At 40.3% G+C, this 25,424-nt stretch overlaps 1 protein-coding gene across 1 annotated transcript; it reads right to left on the bottom strand.

The window, feature by feature from the left end:
• Positions 1 to 15,493: 15,493 nt before the first annotated feature.
• On the bottom strand, positions 15,494 to 22,347 carry lhx1a (LIM homeobox 1a). The gene is made up of 5 exons (XM_053321622.1): positions 22,178 to 22,347; positions 20,117 to 20,340; positions 19,060 to 19,343; positions 16,906 to 17,071; positions 15,494 to 15,873 (listed from the first exon to the last, which is right to left on the bottom strand). Exons 1-5 carry the CDS (start codon positions 22,345 to 22,347, stop codon positions 15,494 to 15,496), a joined length of 1,224 nt encoding a protein of 407 aa, XP_053177597.1.
• Between the last annotated feature and the right edge of the window lie 3,077 nt (positions 22,348 to 25,424).

The raw sequence follows: 25,424 nt of genomic DNA, 5'->3' as shown, positions 1-25,424 counted from the left end.
CATACAGGGCTGTAAACCATCATCTCTTGTAGCTCGTGTGCCTCCAGCCATTTGCAAACTGCAAAGAAGTGAATCCTCCATTAAATAAAATAATACAGATGCAGCTATAGCCAACATACAGCTGTGTCACCTTTCCTGTCAGTGCCACCTTTGCACTGCTTTTCCACATTGGTGCAAGCAGCCCTATCAACATCTATTCAGCATTAAAACATTGCTGGACTGCAGCTAACAGTGTGATGGAAAGCAGCTCGTAATGCTGGAAGAAAGCTCACTTTGACTCTGCATTGATCAACACTCTGGGCTGATTGGGGCCAATGCAAATAACAGAGAAGTGATGGACAGCGACTGGACTGCCTTAGACCAGCCTGGAGGAATTAGCCTGCATGCTTCCCACCACACACAGACCCTTTATCAATGTCTGCGGACCCGGGGCCAATTTGAATGTGACTGAGGCACTCAGTGGACGTGACAGTGACGAAGGAGGCCCATTGGAAGCCATGGTTCAATGACTCATTATGGAGGAGGCTACAAGCTGTGTTTTCTGCATTTGATGCAGCACAAGGCTTTAAAAGCACTAATTGGAGTGTAAATGTGTCCTTTCTCTTGCATCTGTTTTGTTTGTCCTTATCTTGTAACTGAAAGGAGCTTGTGTCAGATCAGCCATCAATCTAAGTTTGAAGTGTACAGAATATTTTGACAAAGCGGCAACAAGTAAAGATGATAAAAAAAGGCCAACAAATAAGCCAAGAACAGCATTTGTGTGGTAATTGTAATTATAACAATAAAAATAAATGACATTTAATCTTTGTATTAAAATACAGTATATAGTTACCACACTACTAACTTAACCACAATGCATTGGAGAGTCTACAGTCCTCGAGACGACGGTGCACCTCATGACTCATTATATTTGTAGTGTTGTTTTTTATATGCTGAACTATGTTGAGAAGAATGGAAAACTGACAGTTTAAATTAGAACACATCTCAATATGTTTCAAACAAAGTATTTGTCAGATTGTCTGAAACCCCCTTTTTTTCGACAATGTTTGTAACGGTCTGAAACAGACAATCTAAAGGTGTAATAATCACACTCACTTTACACAAGGGGTGTGTGACAGCAGACAGTTTGGCCTTCTTTTCAAGCTTTTTTTTACCTTCACAAATACTCACTTCCAGCAATTGACAGTGCAACACCATATTGTTTCCAGGAGAGACAGTCCAAAAGAGTGTGTCCTTGCTGCAGTTGGTATGAATTATAGTGGTGAGATCACAAAGACACAGAGTTGTAGATGAGAGATTGAAGAAGCTATTTTGGCAGGCTCTTTGCTTCACGTTTGAGTGTGGCCATTTAAAAAAGGTATAAACATGTTTGTTTTTAGAGGTAGGAAGACGTCATGCTGTGAACCAAGCTCATGTGAAGTGTACGAGACTTAAAATGTCATACTACCACAAAGGTGGTTTCTTTTAACTATGGTTACTACCTAACTTTGATTTGTCTTTGTGAAAACAATAAACATTATTAAAACCAGAAACAACCAAAGTGAATATAGTATATAGTAAAGTATTAATCTAAAACTGCATTGGTCTTTGCTGGTCAGGATGAACATATTGGCACAGCAGGGTGACTCATGACCAGACAATACATTTCCAGTGTTGATGTTGGTAGAACAGCATTTAGTATTATGTATTAAGAATATTGCTTATGGCAGAGATGGTGAAAGAGAGTCTAAATCCTGTCCAAACCGTCTAGCCACAACAAATGCACTGCTCGAAATATATAAAAAAACAAAACAAACAACAACAACCTTAAAAACCAATCCTAAGTGACAAGAAGCAAAAGAAATTGTGTTTATCTATGTGGGGGGAAAGCAACACTGCTTCCTGTGGGTTTGGACTGTCCTTTTCACAATTGGTGCACAAATGGCATTGGAGATAAAAAAGTTTAAAAAGCTTAAAACAAACAAACATGTAGCAAGCCATACCTCTCACACCCATCCTGGGTCGCAGCATGGTCCAGTTGATTGATTCCTCCACTGTGTTCCACAGAACAGCAGCTTCTGATTGAGACTGTGATCAAACTGAAGTGGAGTGCTCCGTGCATAATAGCTGTAATTGAAATAAACAATGACCAAACACGCTTCTGTAAAACTGTCTACTGTCCCCCAATCAAATATAATCTCAGCTCAAGTGAGGCATTTGCATTAGATTATTCATGTGCGTGAAAAATGGGAAGGCCCATACCATTTGACCCTGTTAAACTTGAATGCATTTCTCGCCATACTTGTTATTTGTTTATGTTTAGCATTGTTTTGTCATATGGACATCTGCATTCATAGTTTAATCAAGACAAACAAGTACTGATTAAGTTCTTAATTAATTTTAAATCCAGAGTTTCTCAAGTTATTTATGACCATGTTGTATTAATATACTCAGCTTTCAGGACACAAAAGTAGGAGGCACCAAACCACTTCCTGCTTTTAAGCTCTCGCTGACATCACCAATGATGTCACAGGACAAAGTACGAGGGGGATTTATCATATTTTGTTGTGATATCATCATGATTATGCATAGACAACTTGAAAGGCCTATTTATAAGGAGAATTGATGGTTTGAGAAAGAGGAGATAGAAATAGGGCCTATACAAAAGTAGCATTCAATAAACAATTAGGAGAAATTAAAGGAAGCCATTGAAACAGAAAGGAGGGTGACATTATATCAAGGTTGAGATTTAGTCACAATGGTCTGAACAGTACACTGAACATCATGAACATAATACTGGTAATTGTGTGTATTGTGGGCTGCAGGAAACGGTGTAGCATGGACACTTAAAGTTACACTTGGAAGGAATTACATGACAGTTTTTTAGAAAGCAAAAAGACTTAGCAGGAGAATTGAATGTAGTAATATTATAGTAACCGTTCTGATCCACACTCCAATCCAGAAGGTGGTGGTAATGCACCTTAAAGCTGTTTGCTAACTACCAAAAACAACAGTAAAAGAAGAAGAGTGAGAGCACAAACAAGAAGATGTCCACATAGCTGACTTTAATGGCTCGGATTAGTTAAATTAGTAATAAAAGTGTATTTTTAGTTGCACATTTCTATCATAGTAATGACTGCAGCACAAAACCACTGGTTTGTAGGCATGATCTCAGAGGGAATTGAACCATCAGCCATATCAATACATGTACTAAGAGAACACCACAAAATTTCCAGGCACGACCAAGGGACACTGAAGTGGAACAGTGACCATTTGTCTTTGTGGCCTCCCCTTGCTTTCAATTTTAATGATTATTTTCTGTGAAATTCCAGCAGCCTATCTACTCCATTATAAACTTTGGCAAGGGTAAAAAAAAGGGAATTGCCGTCTAATTAATTATTTCCAGCTTTTGTTTCTAATTAAATGCATGGTTAGTCTACTCTGTGAAGGTGGGTGTGTCCCAACAATGCTGTTTTACCAGTGCAGACACACTCTGTGAGCCCGGGTTTCTGACTGTCACACCCACGCATCTACAAGAAACATGATGCTGTGCCACGGAACAAAGGAAAGTTTGGAGAGGAGAAGTAAAGGAAAGTTCTGAAGTGAAATCTAAACACACACACACACACACACACACACACACACACACAAACACACAGTTTTCATCTTTAATAAAGTGCGAGTATGGGAGCCCAGTGTTTGCCTGCTTGTGTGTGTGTTTACAGCAGCATCCTCATACAGTTAAATGATATGAAATTTGTTTGTACATGTCATCATTCCAGCAGCAGTTTGAATGTCGTGAAAAGACATGTTAAACTTATATGAGTCTCACCATGACTGAGAGAAAGGACCCTAAACCATGTCCTATCTTCTAACTATGATTAATGACTGCCAACTGTCATGCATGCATCAAGAACAAAGCCATACATCATGCAATAACTACAGCTGGCAAATACTGACAAGTACACTGAAGCCATGCCACAGTGTAGACCTAATAGCATGTTTCACTGTTCAAGCTATTTTGATTTAATATTCAAGTACATGTGTTGGGAAAATATCCAATATGTACAATTTTGGCAAAATAGAAAGGGAGAAAAAAAATACATGTGTGCATGGATGCATACACACACACACACACACACACACACACACACACACACTCTCTCTCTCTCTCTCTCAGAGACACACACCTCTATTCTCGTGTAATCCGTCATCTTGCCTATGGTTTTAATTCCTGTTAACTGCATGGTTGCATGCCGCTGCATCGTTCATTCTAATGGAATTGAATAACAGAGCTGCTTGGCTGCACTTGCACAGGCCTGCTTTAATTGGAATGAATGTTTTTTTTTTTTTTAAGAGAAATATTCTGGCCAATTTTTCTCAGCTTAAAGACAATGTGTGGCTCAAGTATTAGGCGCGTTCTCCCCTCTGTTGCTGTGTAAAATAAAGACAGTATATGACTGCTTTGAATTGTTTGGAAATTATTTTGCTGTTTACTTCACATTATTTTGCATATGCAATATAAACTAATATTGTACAGATACAATAGAATATCACTTGCTACCTTATAGTTTTTAATAAAAATGTATGTATGAAGATACTACATTTTAGATCAGTAGGTAGTATCAGCAGTAAACAGTATAATATACGAACAATGAACCATAAGTACTGGTGATATGTAATGTGTTTCAGCAATAAAATACTTACATACTAAAATATAATTGAATTCTGTTGGCATTTTGGCTTTATACATTACATCACTTCCATATCATGGAACATTTCTGCCTGGCACTTGTAAACAAAGCCATCACTGTTAAAATATTCTGTTTTGCCAACCACTCTGCATACCTCAGGGCTTTAGAGACCTTTTACGTATGCAACACAGATTGAGATACAAATGAAAATCATATAAATCATATTGCTTAAACCTTTCAGAATCAATCATAAACATTAACATCCCAAATATCATTCTAAACTACGAAAAGAATGGTTAGGGTTTTATTTGCAACCCCTAAAAATGCCAAAAATTATCTTTCACTATAGTCTTGTACGTTTTCTGTTTATGTACATATTGTACTGCATTACACATAATCTACTAATAACTCTGCTGAATAACAAATCAGCACCATGATCACAAATCAAAGTCTTTGCAGCAGGTTTTGTACTTTGCATGCAGCAATCTGTTGTTTTGTTTATCTGCTGCTTATTATAAAGAGGATGTGGTTGCTCGTCTTCCCAGAGTCTTTTAGTGCATAACACCATCAGTTTAAAACAAGACACAAACTGATACATTAACAGAGGTAGATATTAGATATTACGCTCTATTATCAAATATACATGTACAGTGGAGTGCCCATTCAAAAAGTGCATGTTTGGAATGAGCTGACTTATTATGTATGCATATGTATTAACTGACAAATGTGTCAATAAAATCTTTTTCACCAATCACAGTAAACTGAAGTTAAACCATAGAAGCAACTGCATGGTTTTAATCCAGACAGAAATGTATGGCCTTCTGTTTGTTGATTCTGCTGCCAATCAAAATCCTAACGAAAGCCTAAAATAAGAGCTGCACTTAAAAATAAAATAATGTGCATCCTATAATAGAGTGGATCAATTCATTTCATTTTAGATTTAGATCGTTCCTACTTTCTGTGTCTTCAGTTCAGATTTGAGTGGGTATGCTTTGTCTGTCTTTGTTCATTATTGCCATGGTCTTGGAACATATGAGAAAAACTGGTTTCTGGCTCTGAGTGCTTCTATTGAAAGTGTTGCATGTCCAAATTATACCAAATTCGATAGTGCACTCCCTTTAGGCCCCAGCTATACACACACTAAGTGTCAAGTCAATTGTATAAACGGTTCAAGAGATACTTGAAGGACATACATACAGACAGAGATTCTTCCTTTAGTAGACAGATGTATGATAGGTTGGTAAAAGGCTTCAGTCTGAGGAAGCTCTGTAAGGAAAGGTGTCTTTCAAATTATTTGTTTTAGGTCTTGGATAACAATTGACCCTTCTTAGCCAGTGAAATGCTCATGTTTTTGGTGATATTTTACGCTAAGATGGTTTTCCCTATAAACAGCAGGATACTTAGATGAAGTTTGGTTTTGGCAGGCGACCAGATAATTTAGGATGCGTTTTATCAATGCTGGAGGGGTATGCACACTGCAGAGCTAGACTAGCAGCTCTGATTTGTACAAACTGCAACATTTGTATATCCTTCTTTTAACAACAGAGCCATATTTAACATGGGTTACAACCAGCACCAACAGCATTTTAAATAATAGGCTACAATACAGCCAAGAGAAACATGTAATACAAGTTGGCATTGGGTGCAAAAGCAACTGGTTCCCTTATTTACACAATAAAATCAACTTGAATGACAACAATTACAATTTGAGGCTGCAGAAACAGAAGAAACATTCAATTATTAAAGGTAAGGCTAGGGCTATAGCTAAGTGTGGGAATCAACATGCTCAGTAGTCTTTACTGAGCAAACTATTATGAATATGTGATACAATTTAAGGGTTAAAGTAATGTAAGAGGAGAAGAGAAGTAGTTCATACCTGATAAGATATATCTGAGTGCATGTTGCATTTATAAATCAGTATGAATTAAATTGGTGGAGTTCCCCTTTAAGTTACTTTGCTTTTTTTCAATATGCTGTGCCACAGTGGGACTCAAAAAGTGTCTCTACAGCCAACAAACTGCATGTTATTAACAGCTGATGTAGTGTTCATTTCACTGCATCACTGACAACCTCAGGGCTCAAGTATACAACCCCAACTTGACCAAACATTCCATTAATGTTCTTTTCTTGATAGGAAGTTAAAATGTAGGCTACTAATTAATTTGTGGGAGCCAGCATAATTTAGATGCTACTTGGCCTTGTGCCCCTTGCAGTAGATCAGGGTGTTACTTTCATAACTGTGATGTAATCCACTAAAGCTATTGACCTGATGCTCAAACAGGAAACATAATTTGTTTATTCCTTCCCTCTGCATGGGTTGCTTACCCATTCTCATCACTGTATATAAACACAGCGCACTCAATACTCATCAGTACACACAGTGACAACTTAGGGGCCAGATTAGTGCATGTGCAATATCCACCCTCCACTAAAGTGAATTAATTGTCTAATGGCTTTAAATTGATTAGGCATGTCTCAGGTTTGAGTTGCAAATCTCCCTCTAATCCAGGTATTTCCCTCTCAGGATAAGCATGGGATTGCTTTAATTAGCAACGTGGTCATGTGTGTTGGGTACAGTAACATGGCAGCGAACACCTGGAGCTGAAGTTACAATGTGTTTGGGTGATAAGGCTTTCTACTGTGGTGCATTTAGCCACTTGTTCAAACACACTCAGATAATGCCACAGTAGAAAATGCTAAGCTGGCAGAAAATAACAAAAATCAATTTGCCCAGGAATCGCTATAAGCAGTGAACAATTTAAAAAAAAAAAGTGTTACAGCTGTGGTGTTTTGGCTTTGGGGTTTCCTTGTTCTAATGTTCATTTTTTAATGTCTAAAAGTAAGAAATGTAGGTTTTAATTGTAGAAGCTTACATGTTACTTATAAAGAGACTTTTATAGCTAAAAGTTATGGATTTCTGTCTGTATGTGTGTCTTAGTGACTTGTGAGTTCTGTTCCCCTTTTTCTAGTTTTGTTTTTCCTGTAACTTCCATTGGAGATATGTTGCTATGCCATGTGCTTTTAGTTTCTCCTGTTGTCTTCCCATTGACAATTCAACTTTTGTACTCGTTTGACTGTTGATAACTGTTAACTGTTAATCATAAGGTATGTTATTATACCACCTAACATTATGTTTTAGCCATGGGTTTTTTTCATTTAAATGAAAGTATACCTGATTTTTGAGTTAACCTGTCTTTTAGCCCTTTTTCACTGGAACATAGGAACATAACACATAATGGACTGTCCCGTAGGCACTTGCATCTTTGGTTGAATTGGTGATGTTTAACCTGTGATTGTACAAGGCCTATAGGAAATGCCATAAAGGCTGCTAAAAATAAAAAAAGACATAATACCTCATGATGGCACAAGACGACCAGTCAGGGGAGCACTAAAGTTATTAGGATGAATCATCTGGCCACCATATTTCATGGCAATCCATCCAATATTTGTTGAAGCAGCAGAGCTGAGGTGTGAACCCAGGTTTCAGTGGTGGTACAGTGGTGGTGGATGGTTGGTGAGTTGCTTTTCCCCCTCCGCCCATAATACACGTTTTTTGACATCTCTTTACTTTGGTTAATCAAAGCTAGTTGATACAACTGACCTTTCATCCAAACAAAACCTGATTAAAAGTTTGAAAAAGCTGAAAAGGTAGGTTTAACTTCTGTAAATTACAACAAAGGCATATGACCTACATAGACAGTGTATTTATGGTTTGCCACATCATGGTTCAGAGAAGGTAAAAATGATGTTCACTTGATCAAAACTCAAAGTAGAGGTTGACAAGTCAATTAGCAAAGGCAAAGAAATCCAAAATGTCAGAAATCATTATGTAGCACAAAGGTAAATAAGAACAGAGACAAGGACCCTATGACTGCGGTGGCACTATAGATGATCTGGTAAGGGATTAGTGTTGGTTTGCTAATATACTGTACGTATATAATGTAGTTGGGATCTGATGAGGGAATATGTACTGGCGCATGGATGGAAGATGATGTAACCCAAATAAGATTACTACTGAACAGGCAGAGAATGACTGCATCAGAAGTAACAGCAAAGTAAAGCAGTAGCTACCTGCTAATACCAATTTCCAGTCTGAGAACATGATGGTGATATTACAACAGGAAGTTTTCTCTGAGATTAGACGTTTTGCTGAAGAAACCCTAAAACACAGTCCATCCTCACAAGAAAAATTACAGTATAGGTCTAAAATTTAGGCCAGCAAAAAATAGCAGCCATAGTAATCATGGGAGGATGTCAATATAAGGTTAATTGAAAAGATGATTTTGCCTTTTTGGGAGGATGTGGGTTGGGGGGATAACTTGATAGTTAGATGGCAAAATGTTGCAAAAAATACTTATTTTTGGGAAGTCTACTGTTGCCATGATAACGAAGGTTGTGTAGCTTTGAGGATGTATAAACCTTGTCTCTAATGATCATTTTAACCCAAGTGGGGTTTTTTTGCCTACACCTAAGAAGACCTTAACCACACCGTTGTCACACCGCAAAACATCATTATTTTTCAACAGTGATTTCTGGTTTTGGAAAGCAGCATTTTACGATCTTTTGGAGTGTAAACATAACTCCAGGTTGTTTTTTGCTAGGTGAATTTTACTGTCATTTAATTATGAAGATATGTTGAAAAAACAAGCTCAACTCAGCCCACACTCATTATCAGAGAAACAGAATAGAGTGCAGGTCTCTTATTGTTTTAAACCACGTGACTACTGTATGCAAAAAGCATATTAAATAGCTATTTTAGACTAAATGTATTTCCAATCAGCAATGAAACACCCTATTTATGAAAGGAAATACAGCAACTCAACAAAGAGCCTGTGCAAATTATAAACAGATTTTGCACTGAAGTGTGTATTCCATGTTATATCACGATGGGAAATTGCCAGTGCAATCATACACAAACAACTCATTGAGAAAACCCTTGCCCTGAGCAAAAAACACAGCAGTTGGTCTCCAATATGTGAATGACAAATGAATATCACTCAGTGGGTCAGATGGTGTAGACACACTCCATGCTCTGTGCTAATCAGGCCAACCTACAGACCTCACATACCATCAGGACATCCTCCAGGGGGAAATTAGTACTTTCCACTTTACTAAACGAGTATACTTTCCTCCCTGGGTGAGCACATTGTTTGTTACATGGGCAATTTCTTTATGTAAATTGTACCACAATGGGTTACATTTGAATTAAAAGGAAAACATTTAGTTTTATACAGATTGTGAATGGCAAATTATAGGTGCATTTATACACAATTTTCACTGGCAAGCTCCTCAAGCTCAGGCAAAAACAATCATATATATAATGATTGTTTCACCAGTAGAAGCTCAAACTTTTTTTCCTGCGTGCACACGTTTGTGTCAAACACGGACCTCTGGCTGATCAATCAATTAATTAGGATCATAATTTGTTTTTCAGTACATCAGCGAGCTAGCTAAACTCTAGTATGCTTGTTTGAAATGTGTACATTTACCTCAGCTAACAATCTAAATTAGCTACTGTATGTTGGTATCGCCAAAATGCTGGGGTTATTATTTCATCGTTGTACCATTGCCTTTTTCATTACCTCGACTACGACTTCTAGAATTTGTCACCAATCATCAAGCAACATAAATGTCATTTGTTACTTTAAAAGAACGTAAAAATAAACTATAAACAGGCCAAATTGCGACAATGTGGAATTATTTAATGTTTAAACGGGCAGATTCTCAAACATCAAACCATATGTCAAACACAGACAGCTTGCAGACAAAGAGGAATGGAAAACAGCAAAAGCAACACCATCAGGTACTTTATACTGTAGTTGGGCCTCTTGACAATTGGAATCCAGTGTGACCTACCTTTGTGTAGCAGCTTGTCAAAGTCCTTCTATACATGCAGTCCATATTTCATTTTATCCATCCATTACACTTTATTGTTTAATACAACTAAAAGCATTTGCACCTTCTGACTGAAACGCCTGTGCTTCTAATTTAAGATATCAACCAAGATCCTCTTAACAGGCCCTTCACCCTGAACTTCTGACCCAGCAAAGGAGACGTGAGGGTTACAGGTCATTGTGATAGACATGGCCTTGAGTAGGAGTGGACCTTTAAGAAGCAGCAGGTCAAGACGAACAGCTGGGTGAACCTCTGGCCGTGACTGTGGAGTCACAGTTCAGGTATGAGTGAATTAGAACATGTAAAGAGACCAACAGCTTCTAATTAGCTTCACCATCATATCAGCTGCTGTGATGTGTTTAACAGATGAGCATCACTCAACAACTGTATGTGTTTTTAATGGAGTGATCTCATGTTTCTGTAGAGGGTCATACTGTATTTATCTACATTTTCACCACATCACTTTATATACACAGCATTATATCATCATTATATATATATATATATATATATATATATATATATATATAGTGAGTCATGTATGTGATATCGTCAATTGACTTTTGCTTAATTTCACTTAAACCCAAAATTCCCTCTAGCTTTAGCCCATGATGTCTTCACAGCTTTTAGTCTTGCTGTGACACTTCTTCTTCATTGGTAGCACTGTTTGTGTTAGCTTTTATATTTTACTACCTCATCGGCTCGTGAAAAACCATTAAAGACACTGATTTCACGTGTGCTGTGGTCTTCTTTGGGGAGTTAGGGGCTTTAGCTACCAAGGAGGTGTTACTGTTCTATAATTAGAAACGTACAGATGGCAGGATGATTGTACTGTTTTTAGATTCAAAATGTAAAAATGTGATTATTTTAGTTCAATGAATAATTGGAGGATTTTGGAGAGTGTGGAGGGTTCTGCATTTAAACCTATAATATACCTTTACCACATTAGAGTTGATTTGGTGCTATCTACATCCTTTTCGGTGGCTTATGTTTGACTTTCCCTAGGTGGCACTCTTTTCTTACTCTGTTACTCTCTCACTCTATTCTTTCAACAACAAAAACAAACTGATAAAAGCAGTGATTTCTGTGTTTGGAGCAGGAATACAAGGTGATTTATTGGTCGGGATATAGGTTGAATCACTTGAATTATACTTCTAAGAGAGAATATCAGATATTATTTTCAGGAAAGAGACTAAGTATAATTCAAATAGTAAAAGAAATTGTCCTGTGAGTTAAACATCTTTAGTAGCGAGGTGGCAAAACAAAGAGCTCGTCAGCAGAGGTCAGCTTATCAGGCTGCTACATGACTGTGTATCACCCGCTCTCTGAGTAGCGAGCCAGGGAAATGTGGCTCGGCGAACAACCGGCCCGCTCCATTGATTGACAGCGTTTTTTTTTCTCATTCCCCGGCCAAGAAAGCCCCCCCCCCACCAACATGTCGTTTGTTTGAGGAGAAACGAGGACCTGTGCCATGTTTGTGTGCTTACACTACATTCGCTCCGAGGAGAGGGTACACTTCCAGCTGAGCCACTCTGCATTTAAAACTAGCAGCCAAATGCTTCTCATATGGAGAGGGGCTCTAGAAAAAAAAAAAAAAAACCCTTCTCAGTTTGAACGCAAGTATCTCAGTGTTCGCCTGCTGGGTCTGATCTTCCTATTGGCTCAATATTTTGGCCCCTGTTGTACCCTAAAGTAAACCATTTTGTACTCCACCCCCCCTTCCCCTCACCCCCTCATCCCCTCCTACCAGCATTTATCCCCCTGTCAACACCCCTAATCACACACACATTCAAATACAGTACACTTATTTTGGTTCCCAGTGGGTGTGTGGGCTATTCAAACGTCCCAACTCTGAGATTTAAAATGTCATTTAAAACCTATTCAGTGTTGTTAAAGCTTGTTTTATTTTGCTGGCGTTAAACTACAAGGTCAGTTTGCACCGCCGACTGATGAGCGATCAATAGGAGATTTGAACTTAAAGAGCCGTGGCCCCGGGGGCGGTCAGTCGGCGGTGCATGGTGTTACCAGAGGGGTGGGTGGGTGGGTGTGTGTGTGGTGGGAGCTAAGCCCAGGGGCTCAAACAGAGACCTATATCCTTCCACAGACCCTCCAACCCCCACCTACACCCCCCCCACCTCCCCAAGCTTGGTTAACTCTCAAGACCATGATTAATTCATGGTGGATTACAGTCTGGAGGCAGGGGGAGAAAACTGGGATTGCACACGTCCCTAACTGCACACACAGGGTTAGGGAGATAAAGGTTCCCCCGGATTCATGCCACAATCCCACCACCGCCCGCCCAACTCGTTTCCCTACAACTATGAATAATTTTTCATCCTTCCTGCGAGAACACGCCTCTGTGTTTGGACTTCTTGATTATTATTACGGCTGCGTTCGCCGAAATAAGTCAGTAGAAGTCCCTCCTAGCAGTCAGACCGCACTGCGAGAACAGTAAGCTGCAAGGAATAATAATGTAGGAGCGGGCTAATAAAAGCATAACAAGCAAGCAGAGCTGCGGTCATGGCAATTTCATCATTGTCCTTCACAGTTGCACAGCTAACTGCTTATGATTAGTCGACGACCTCGATTAAGTGAACAGAAGAATCTGAGGCCGCAGCCAAAGTGGTTGTGGAAAGAAGTGGCATCAGCTAAAAGTTGTGAATTCACTCCCCCTTGTGTCGACTGCAGCAAGCAAGTCCACTAAATGCTTCCACTGCTGGGAGAAAAGTGAAATCAGCAGAAAAGGTTGTTGTTGTTGTTCAAACCCTTGTTCTATTTGTCTATGAATTGTTCTTGGAGCCATCAGGATCTGGTGCAACACTGCAGCAGGAAAAAGAGAAACCCCTTTGTTGATAGTTAAAGATTAGCATCACACAAATCATAATGAAAGCACAACTGTATGTTTGTACAAAGCTGCTAAAAGCCTCTGAGTTCTCCTTCTGACTGCTTTCTTTTCTTTGTCTGTCTCTTTTCGTCATTTTCCGCCATCTGCCATTCCAATTTCATTCGGTGTTTTTGAATCCCATTAATCAGAATTAACAAATGTTTACCTGTCACCATGTCTGCAAAGGCCAATTATTTCACACTCCAAGTGAATGGAAAATTAGACGTGTAGACAAAAAGCATTCATTATGAAATGAGTGACACTGGCCTGATAGCCTAAGTACCTTGAAGAGAGCCCTGTGATGTACTGCTGCACTGACACTGATACAGGTGATACATAATACACTGTAATGTAGAGTATACTGTAAGATAGCTGCTCCAAAGAAAATATGTTAAAAAAAATTCATAAGTATATTTTCTAGTTTTATTAGAAACACATTTTTGTCAACATGTTGTATTTATACAGTGAATGGTCTAATATGCACTGGAGGTCACATAAGCTTAGGTTTATTGGAACAATAAAAGACATACCATGAGGGCTTGATATTCAAAGAGATGTAGCAGCTACGAGCTGCATATTTGACCATCAATTTTCAATAGTTTGGATTTTTCTCCTTTGAAGACACAAAAATAAAACTTGTCTAAGTATGTTATATTAACAATTTTATGAATGTATTGTCAGCAGACTAAAAAATTAAGAAGTCAATTACTCCTTTTAACACTTACATTTTGTCTTAACACGTTCTGCAGATGATGGTGCAAAGCACTTTAACAGTATTTGTGCTATTTTTTTTTTATTTGGCAACTGTCTACTTTGTTTTTTATTCTTTTTTTTAACCTTTTTTGTAAACAACATCTTGTACAAACTAGAACAGTGAACCACAACCCCAGCAAATGTGTTTTTATCTCCATACAATATAAATGAAATCAATACAAAAGTTTGGTTGGTTGCTTGGAACATTTTTATATGGATCGAGAGGTTCTAAAACATGGTTTTCGAGACTTCTGGACTCCTGAATTAAATAGATCACGTAAACAGTTGACTGTTCTAAGTCCCATTTAGAACCCCAGTAGAAGATTTTTAGAAGGTAGACTTCATTTCAACATTTCAAGTTCACTTCCATTTTTAAATAAAGGGTTTGCAATCCGTAGAGGGTTTTTACTGTTTGCCTTTTAAAGGCGGCCTTCTTCAGATTTGGTGGAAATTCTGAAACCAAGAGAGAAAAAACAAAAAACAAATAGTCCAGACGGAGGAAAAAATTGTCATTTCCTCTGGCCTTCGGAAACATAGTGTCAAAAAGGTTAAGTGTCAATATGGCAGAGCCTTGAGAGGCAAAGAGGTCTGAGGAGCTTCTGAATAAATACAGGGGACACGTCTAGTGTCTGGAACAGAGTCTGAACGCCGCTCAGCCTTCCTACAGTGCCAGGTCAGCACACAGCCAACCCTCAGCCCCTTTATTCTCTCTCTGTAAAGCTATTGAAGTCTTTGACAGTAGCTAATGATGTTTTTCATGTTCGGGACATACTATAGGAGATTTCGTAAGGGTTGTTTTTTACCCCACCGGTGAGTGTTAGGGGGTTTGGTCGCTATGCTAGGCCACTGACAGGAGTCAGGAGGGGTGACAGGGTGCTCCAGGGGCCCAAAGAAAGGGAGGTGAAGGGGGACATCAGCAGTCTTGCCCAGTGTTTTTTTATCTCCCCCTTTTTTTCCCATAAGTCCAGTTTTGGATTCAGGGTGAGGGGGCAAATGAAGCAATTGAAACACTCAAACACAATATTGAAGAAAATGTTTTTGAGCATAATTTTTATGCCAGATAATACGCTTTCCCCACAGAAGATCAACAAATCAAATTTGGGGGAAAATAAATAAATAAATATGAAACCACAAAAAAAAAAAAAAGATGATTCAATGGCATTGCCCTAACCCTGTCAATATCCAATGTCCCTGTTCTCGACCCAGACCCCAACACCACCAAACCTCACCACCCTCCGTCACTCAATCTCTCTCCAGTAGTCTTTGCTCTCTCTCTGGGAAAAAAAAGCTACCACACGGTGCCTTCGTTCATTTCCGAGGGCGGGTGGGACAGGTGGTTGTTGTATCCGCTGCCGTTCAGCGACAGTGAGGTAAAGGGCGGGCTGGGGCCGAACACCTCAGAGGAGATGCTGTGCAGGGGCCCCGGGATGCCAGGCTCAGGGCTGGGAGAGTCCCCTGGGTGGTGGGACATGATATCGGAAAAACGCTGCACTTCGCTGGAAGGATGGTGGCCGGGAAGGGGGTGGTCCATACCTCCGAGAGGGGTACCCGTGGGGCCTGAGGAGGGCACGAAGGGGAGATCGACTGGGGTTTGGGCCTGTGACGATGGAGGCCCCTGAGGGAAGAAGTCGTAGTTCCCTCCTGGGCCGTAGTACTCGCTTTGATAATCTGCAGATCCAAGAGAAGAAGAAGAAGGGGGGGGGGGGGGGGAGAAAAAAAATCAGCTCTGAGAACAATGGCTGTGCAGAAATAATTCCAGAGACGTTGAGGAATTCATTGAATATACATAGCTTGATTTGTATTAGAGAGGGAGAGAGACCCTCGCCGTGCTACATTAGTCACAGAGCACGTTACACTTAAATCAAAACTGCAATTGGGTGGGGAGAACAACGTGGCCACAAAATTAATTAAAATGGGGGCCATTTCATCAGCGATTCTACCTACTGAGACCAATTTTTTTTTTCAATTCGGCAGAATATTATTAGACTTTTTGCTTGAGCGGGAAGGACAAAGGCCCGAACACAAATGAAATTCTCAGATTCTCCGAAAAATGATCAGATATTTCAAAGCAAAGATGAATACGGTAACAAATCACTCACATGTAAACTAAGTTCACTTTAAACTTAACTCCCTGCTCGCTGATTTCCAAAAAAGGGATTTGGATGAGCTGATCCAAACTGAATTGAGCATTTCAGTTGATTTAAATAAATAAATAAATAATAAGCTATTTGCTGAATATCATAACTTACATCACTGCATTGTTTGCATTTCTTTATATAAACGTTATATTCATTTTTAATGCACTGCATTAACACGACTACTGAAAGAGTGAAGGGAAGGCAGGAAGAGACGTAGAGGCCTAACGTGGTCTTAGCAAGTTGTGTAAAGATAAATTAAATTACAAATATGAAAGATACAATTATAGGAAGGATTTTCCATAAAGGCTACAGCAGGAAATTAGAAATATAAATGGAAATATACAAAATAAACGTTTAAATAAAGGAAATGGGGAAAATATAAGGCAAGTCAAGTAAAATGAATAAAAACATGAAACTTCTCATGAGCCTAGTGCAGACACGTGTAAATAAGTTTTATACGAATCAAACATAAAACTGGATTTTTCATAATGGTAAAATGAATTCGTAAAAAAAAAAAGAAAGCATATTTGTGTTAAGAGAATGAGCTGGATGGTACACATACCTCCATAGTAAGAGAAGGGCCCGTTGGGGATGAGCTCCCCGGGCTCCAGTCGGTCCACCAGCGTCCTCATCCGCCTCGGGCTCCGGAAAAACGCGTGCCTCCGTGCGCCCAGCGCGCTCAGCTGCTTCATGCGCCTTTCTTTGGAACGACGGTTCTGGAACCAGACCTGGACACACACGAAAAAAAACCATACTGCGGGTCAATTCATGTCACTCTGCAAACACGCAATAGGTTGCTCACGCCATTTTGATTGCAGGTCATTTTTTTGTTTTGTTTTTTGTTTTTGCGGGAGATGAAAGAGAGGAGGGGGAGAAATAGATGATGGGAAGAGATGGCTCCATTGGTGAGAAATTGAGGTTTGCAAAAAAAATAAATGTTCTGGAGGATGAGTAAATATGTAAACAAACAAGCCGAAAAATTGGCACGTTGGTATTTATTTATTTATTTAGTATATGCTAATAAACCTCACAGTGTAAATTCATCCCCATATAAGAGAAAGTGTAATTAGGTGTCATATTTACTTTGGCACTGGGTGCATTGGCTTCTTATAAGAGTAAATAACCTGTGTGTGTGTGTGTTTGTGTGTGTGTGTGTGTGTGTGTGTGTGTGCGCGCTGTGCAGCGTGCGTGATGAGCCGGTGCGTTAAATCCGCAAGGCTGTGCGTTGGAGAGGACTGCGCCCAATTATCGTTACAGGAACTAGAGTCACATCTAACCCCCCTAATGATCTTTTAACCCTCCATTTACTCCGACTGAAGCTACAGCAGCGGGGGCTTAAAATCTCCAATTAATACTTAATAGGAGGGTTGTTACCAATATATTACCGGGCTCTTGGAGGTTATCATTTCCTAATCTATAGGCCGGCCAGCCGTCCTTTAATTACGCTCTTCCCTTTTTCCCTCATGCTCATACATATTAGATACCCCGACGTCGCCACTCTCACTTTATCGCCATTAATCTGCTATGCTAAACCTCTTTAAAAAAAAACACCTTTGCTCTGCCCCGCAGCCTTATCCACATTATGAAGACAAAAAAAATCCCATTTATTAAAAATAAAAATGCATAAAAGCTCTATTTCTGTCATTTTTTAGGCCTACTCTTTCTTCCAGAAGGCCTGCTATTATTCCTGACATGTAATATATTGTCTCATTAATCACACATTTACGGTAATCCTTTAAATAGTAGATTTTGTAAATGATAAAAAAGATCAAAATAAAATATAACAATAGCAGTGTTATTGTTATTATTATTATGGATATAAATACTACTAATATTACTAATGATTGTCAGTGCTCTGTGTTGCTCCTTGTTTAACTTAAGGCGGCCCTGCTGTAATTCAGAGTTGTGAGGAGACAATCTGAAGACCCTTGAAACAGATTTCTGCCTTTCCACTTGGCTGGAAATGCTCACAGCATGGCTAAATGTGGTCGCAAAACGTGATGGCAGCGCTGTGCCAGCACTCCCAGCGCTCCCAGCAGCCCGGCGCCAGTTGGCGACTTTGCCCCGTCGCGCGCGCCAAGAATCAAAAATACCCATATAAATTACCCGTTTCCAAATCAACCTCGTTCACCGTCCAATCTTTGGCTTAATGAATTCAATGTGACCGCGCAGTTTGAAGGGAAGAGGCCTCCTTTAAAGAGGGGTGAAGGATGTGAGAGGAGGAGGAGGAGGAGGAGGAGGGGGTGATGGTGTGGAGGGGTTGATGGTGGTGGTGGTGGTGGGGGAGGTGGAGCCTCTCTGATGGGATGAGGCCTGCACGGTCATGGCAGTCTGGCAGCTTGGCAGGGACATTTTTTCCATAAAATATAAGCTGTTACATCACACCTTTTAATGGGCGCGTAACACCCTATAAAACAGAAAAGGTGCGGGACCACCTCCTCAACCTGTGGGTGTCCCCCCTCAATTCTGTTTCCACAATATTTCAGAGCATCTCAGACAGAATTAGTGATGTTGTCATTGACCTCTGAACTGTAGATCAAATATTGGAGCTGTAATTATCAGAGGGATTTTTTAATGAGGGGGCACGCGGACCCCAATTTGAGAAAAAAACCCACTTTAGCTAATAATGGTTATTTATAGCTTATGATATTATTATTAAATGAAAGGAGTGGGACCTCTGGGAGTTTTTGGATGCTACAAGTGAACGGTCCTTTACCTGGATGACCCTCATGTTGAGGCCGGTCTCCTGAGCCAGCTGCTCCCTGATGTGTCTGGTGGGTTTGGGGGTCGCAGCGAACGCCGCTTTCAGCGTCTCCAGCTGCTTGGCCTTGATGGTGGTCCGCGGGCCGCGTCTTTTACCGCCTAGGTTCTGGTCGTCGTTCTCGTTATTAACCGTTTCCTTGTCGGACAGGGCGGCTATCTCCGTGTCCTTTAGGACCACGTCGTCCTGTAGCTGGTCTTGAGAGTCCGGTGATAAACTGGGATCGCTGCATGCCGTTACTGCGCACATGAAACATTAGAAGATTTAGAATAAACAGATATATTTAGCAAATAAGAAACAAGATGAATAGTGTCAAGTGATGTGGAACAGCTCAGCTTCTATACCCAATACCACAAAAATCCATCCTATTCCCCCCAAACTGCTATTTATCACTGTGGACGGTGTCAGCAGTGATGTAGTGGTCAATTAAAGGTGGATGAACTATGACCTCAACTCAGTGATGCAAACTACCACCAGCATTTATAACTATCAACTATTTTTAACATTTTATTTACAAAAAAGCCTATCCAAGCTTTTCCTCTTTCATGTCATTTTTATGTTATTTTTACACAATATTCTGATTTATTAGTTCCGTCATGTTATAATGACGGAACATATTTTCTTTACAAATTAAAAGTCGCTCCTTCTTTACTGCGTTGCTATATAAAACTTAACAATTAAGTAAGAATTAAAAATAAATGATAATTCAACACATGGGCTCAATATTATATTCCAAAATGAAGAGCATCGTGTTCACTGGTGTAACAGAATATAAAAACATTGTCAATTTTTTGGGATGTTTCCGAGCGGCAACAATAGGCAATAGAGAGTGCTTTTGTCCAATTCTACTCCTTGGATGCGTCTGAGCCCTAGTCATGGAAATGATGAAGCCACTGCGGGGCTGAACACATCACATCCATCACAATTTATCCCGCCTCATGCTCACACAAACACACCCACACACCCACACAAGCAGTAAAGAGAGGAATGAAGGAAAGCGCTCCCTCCGTACCTGAGAGGAGGTTGGTGTCTTTTACACTGCTGTTGTTTAGGTAATCGTCTTTGCAAACGAATTTGTTCTCGTCTATGATGTAGAGCTCCTCGCCGGTGGAGAGCTGCTTATTGCACATCATGCAGGTGAAGCAGTTGAGGTGAAACACTTTGCTCCTGGCCCTCCGGACTAAGTCGTTTGGAGAGATGCCTTGCGAACAACCGCCACACTTTGTGCCGAACCGCCTGAAGGTGGAAGAAGAAGAAGAAGAAGAAGAAGAGGAAGAATGTTATACACAAGTCATTTTTCTTCAATAATAATATCAACATCCGGTTAGGTTGCTATAACAAGGCGGGGGTGATGGGAGGGAAAGATGTGTATTTTATAGACAAATAATAACATTTTTTAAAAATATTGTTGACTATATAAAAAAAAAGCAGCAGTCATATTTTAATGAAAGAAAAAATAAAGAATTAGAAAACGCTGCCATAAAGCCACACTTATTTTCTTAACGCGCTATTTTAAAACTTCCATAATAAACATCATGCATAAATATAAAAATATAAAGTGGATAATAATGCAAAGTGTTCTCCAGCTATTCACACACAAGCTTAATTGTAAAGACTCGCACTTTAAAATAGCGCGTTTACTAGTCTGTGGACTTAAACACAAATAGGCCTATCAATGCATTTAAGATAAAAATGTAAAGACTTAAATGTAGAATGATTGTGTGTGTGAGTGTGTGTAAGTGTGTGTGTGTGTGTGTGTAGCCTACATGATCGCATTTTGTGCAAAAGACGCTGTACAAATCTTTTTTTCAAAATAAAGCGTTTCCTATAAAGCAAACATTTTTTTTAGGTATAATAACAAAATATTTAATTTCTCTAAAAGAAACTGCACACTTTTATTTAAACATATTAAATAAGAGCTTCTGCTAGTTTTTTTTTCTTGAATTGGTTTAGCTCTATATTTGCAGGCTTTTGTGCTTCACATTAAAAGACATTTAACAGCTTTTCCGCTATGAAAAGCATTAACCACGCGGCTTGTCTGCCCCGGCATTATAAATTACAGCCCCTGCCATTTACTTCAACGTTAAACAATGTGTATTGAGTGGTGTGCACCGCTTGTTGACTGCACGTCTGTGATTGCATTGTCTGTGGACTTGATCTTTTCAACTAGTTTACTATTCAAATCCACTTATCACGTCCTCCTCAGTCGGACTGAGCAAACACACCGGGGCTCTGCTCTCCTCTGGCCGGGGTTTGATCCTGTGCGCTCCCCCCGGCAGCAGCCTGCACGTTGTTAAAAAAAACAAAAAAAACACCCCAAGTGTGATTTCCTCGATTTCCTAACAAACCAACCCCCCAATCTCAACCTCACCCCCCCTCTCTCTCCACTTCTTCTTCTCCCCGCTGAGAGCGAGTGCACATGCGTTTTAATGTGGCTGCTTCTCTTTTGTTGTTGTTTTGCATAAGAATCCAAATTAACAAGCTTTTAATTACTCTGCCTAATCAAAGCTTATCGCCTCGCAGTCCTGCTTCACGCCTCCAGGCTCGGACAGGTCTGTATTCTTTCATTTGAGAGGAGAAATAAATAAAAACGGAGACTCTGCGTTCATTCTTAACATTTGCTGTCCTTGTGTGTGCAGTCACACATTCTTTTAAATACTTCACCTACATGTTTTTTTCTTTTAAAACTGCATTTATTTTATTTTTACTACAAGTCTAAAAACGCTTCTGAGTTTCTTAGAATAACTTACCATTATATGTTTGAGTTGAAGTGATTAAATGTGTGTTTAAAGCTTCCAATAATTTATAAAATGTGTTTTTTTTGTCCACACTGAATAAGCTAAAGACATTTCAACACATTTTCAGTTAAATGTGATGTTAGGCCTGAAAAATTAATATTTTCCTTCTATTTCAATGATGCACCATCACTATCAAATTTACACTTCTTGCTATAATTTCCTTAAAGGCCAGTTTGCATCATTTTGCAAGCCAGTAACTGACATCAAAACACACATATTCACACATTAAAAAACACAGTGGTGAAGAGTTTTGCTGTCACTTCTCGGGAGCTTACCTAAAGAAATCATTTTTGCAGTACAGTCTTCCCTCTCGAGAAAAACATTTCTCTGTCAAATTACACTTGCACTCGCAGCACTGCACGCACTTGACATGCCAGGCTCTGTCCAGCACGTTGAGGAGAAAGCGGTCCAGGATAGGCCTCTCGCAGCCGGCGCAGTGGACCATGGCTTTGGCTTGGGCTTTACAACCCCACAAATAAAGCACACACGCGCACACACACACTCACACAAAACAAAAATCAACAGCGCAGGCCGAGCATTGACCGAGTTATCTGCGCTCTCCCTCCCTGATTCGCCTGGAGCTCCCGGGTCAATGTGCGCGGAGAAAGCCAGTCGATCAGGTGTCACCACAGATTTCTCCCTGCATGCGTAAAACGGCTCAGCGTCCAAAAAAAAAAAAAAACAAGACAGGAAGGGGAATGGGGGGAACCGCGTCCTCTGTCAGCGATGGAAAAGCCAACAACAAAAAAAAGAAAAAGATTAAATAAATCAGTCCTTTATTGGATCCGGGATCAAAAAACACGACCCAAAAAAAAAATTTAGATTTCAACACAGGAAGCTTCGGATCGGCTCAGGAGAGAAGACCGGAGCCAGTTTGGTTGTCCCGGCGCTCTTGGAAGTGACGCATCGGCCGAGAGGAGTGTCGTGTGCCAGTCAGTGCTGGAAGAGGCGTCTAATAAAATGGTTTTAGGGCAGAGCTGTCACACAACAAGACATGCACGCCTATAAATAATTCAGTGCACTCTGACATGGCAGCGTATCCACTGTTCAAAACCCGGCGAGAAACAAAATCACACACCCAAAAGATTTGTTCTTTTTTTTGGGAAAAAAAGAGCTTTTCTCTCCTCTCGCTGTCGCTGATCCTGGATGTTTAACTTGAGGTGGCGGAGTGATGCTGGGATGCGCTGGCGGCTCCGGTAGTAGTCTGTATATATGCTGGGATGCCCTCAGTCTCCAGTACCGTATGTATGCTGGGATGCGCTGGGTCTCCACAGTACACTGTCTTGCTCCTAAAGCTCCAGCCCAGCCTTATTCCCAGCCTCCTGACGTCAGGCCGCGGCCGGACCAATCAGCTGCGCACCATGCCAGCAACCATCAAGCCGCCCCATCATAACCCAGCGAGGGCTCTGCCTGCTATTTATGCCACACACTCAAGACACCAATTGTCAAGAATTTCCCTGCAAACTGTCATATGTTAGTGAATGTGTTTGGAGGAAGCAGCCGCGGCGGAGGGCGAGCAGCGCGGAGGGAAGAGACGCCACTTTTCAGCTGCTGAGCAAATTGTCTTCTGGGCATGAGGGGGACATGAAGGAGGAATCTGAGCAGGTAGATACAGTGGTGTCTGCAGGATAATAAGCTAGAGGCGCATATTGCATGGCGTGCGTCCTGTGTAGACTGAATTTGAAGTTAGTTTGCGCCAGAAATTTACGCACAAGTCGCTCATGTTTGTTGATCAATTAGAGAATATAGAAAGTCTTTTATAATGAATAAACTAATTGTAAGGTCAAATATGGAATAGCACATATCTGCTTTGAACTTCACATCACCCATAGAGCTAAATCTCTGATTTCACAGCAGGTAGCAGCAGAACTGTGATGAGTGTTCTAGGAGATGATGTTACCGGTAGTTGTCCTTTTTCTCCGCGTCCAGTGAAACGCCACAGAGTGTCGCGTGCTTATTTACTTTGATAATGTCTCCTCGAACCTCGGCAGCAGCACACATTAGTAGTTTTGTCTTTTGGTGTGAGTGAGAGGCAGCGTGGAAGTGAAAGACAGAAAGGCTCTAAAGTTGACAGCTCGCACAGCTCAGCCAGTCAGGAGCTCGCGGCCCAGACACCTCGGACGATTCATTAGGGGAGGTCCAATCCACTTCAAGTCCACCTTAAGTAAATAACACCATGAGCCTAACAGCCCGCTGGATTATTAGTCATTTCCCTTCAAAGAGATCAGTCAAGTCTTTTGTGGTGAAGCTTTTTAGATGAATTACAGGCCCCGAGTCTCTTTTTTTAATTTCTTTTGCCCAATGAAAATAAGATAGAAAAAAGTTGACATGCTGGTGGAACAAATTCATTTCGTTCCACCAACTATCCAAAACTTACATTTACCAGCTTTTAGAGTAATTCATCTTTACATGATTTATTTACATAAACTGCTCTATTGTGGCCTGTGAGATAATAGTTTAATAAATGTAATAAGAGAAATGAATTACTTGCAGTTGTTTTTGTGTGTAATTACAGAATGGAGCGTGTGTTTGCGCAAAAAGCTGCGCACTTAACGCACTTTAAAGCTGGGGGAAAAAAGCGACCCAGAGAGGTATATTTATTCTCTAACTAACAGTAGCCCGCCAGCATCTCTTGCATATGTGCTGCTTCTCATGCAAAACGCCCGCCCGTCCCAGTCCAGCTGCCTCCTGGCGTCTGGGGAGCGCCCCTTCAACAGGACATGTGTTCCTGGCTTGAAGAAAAAAAAGAGAGATAAGGCTTAAAAACATACAAGTCTCTGTTTAGTTTTCGCCTTATACCACCTCCTCAGCCCTGCTCTGCTTTAGTCCTCTTTTCTTCTTTTTTTTTACCCCTCCCGTTTTATCCACTTTTCTGTTTGTGGAAGATGAGTCTGAACGCGCTCTGCTGACCATCTGGTTATGTTTCCATCAGAGAGTCAGGGAGAGAAGGGTCATTGAGCTCCATGACAACTGGGCGGTCCATCCTGTATAGACTGGTAATCACAAATGGAAATATCACGTTTCTTTTGGATACAAAACAATCACTGTTCTTTATTTCCCCTCCTGCGAGGAAATGTGCAGAAATAAGCCTGAAGACAAGCCCAGAAATCCCGCAGTCTGCAGGCCTCACGCGCCCCGCCACCACACTAACTTGTAAATGCAGCATGTAAACAACAAAAGTTGTTGTTATTTCCATGTGTAGAAGATGCCTTGATAGTCTGTCAGTGGGGATAATCTCTGCCTGATTTAAACCAGAGAGGGGAAAGAGCCAGCTCACGGAGGCAGATTAATCCACGAATAGAAGGAAATCAAAATATAGGCTATAGGCTTAAAAATATCTCAACTCCCCTCCAGGCAGAGACACTATTAAATGCAAAAAAATGATTTTAACCTTACCACTGTAATCCCTTACTAGCAATAGATTTTTATTCTCACTCGTATTTTCATTCTGATGCAGGCTCAACTTGTAAATTGGAATTTGTGCTGCGACGTCTTTGCTCAAGTTGAAGAAAACAAAACTTT

Source organism: Scomber japonicus, chromosome 6, assembly GCF_027409825.1.
Source record: "Scomber japonicus isolate fScoJap1 chromosome 6, fScoJap1.pri, whole genome shotgun sequence".
NCBI classification, from domain to species: Eukaryota; Metazoa; Chordata; class Actinopteri; order Scombriformes; family Scombridae; genus Scomber; species Scomber japonicus.
This window is presented reverse-complemented; position numbering and strand designations above follow the sequence as displayed.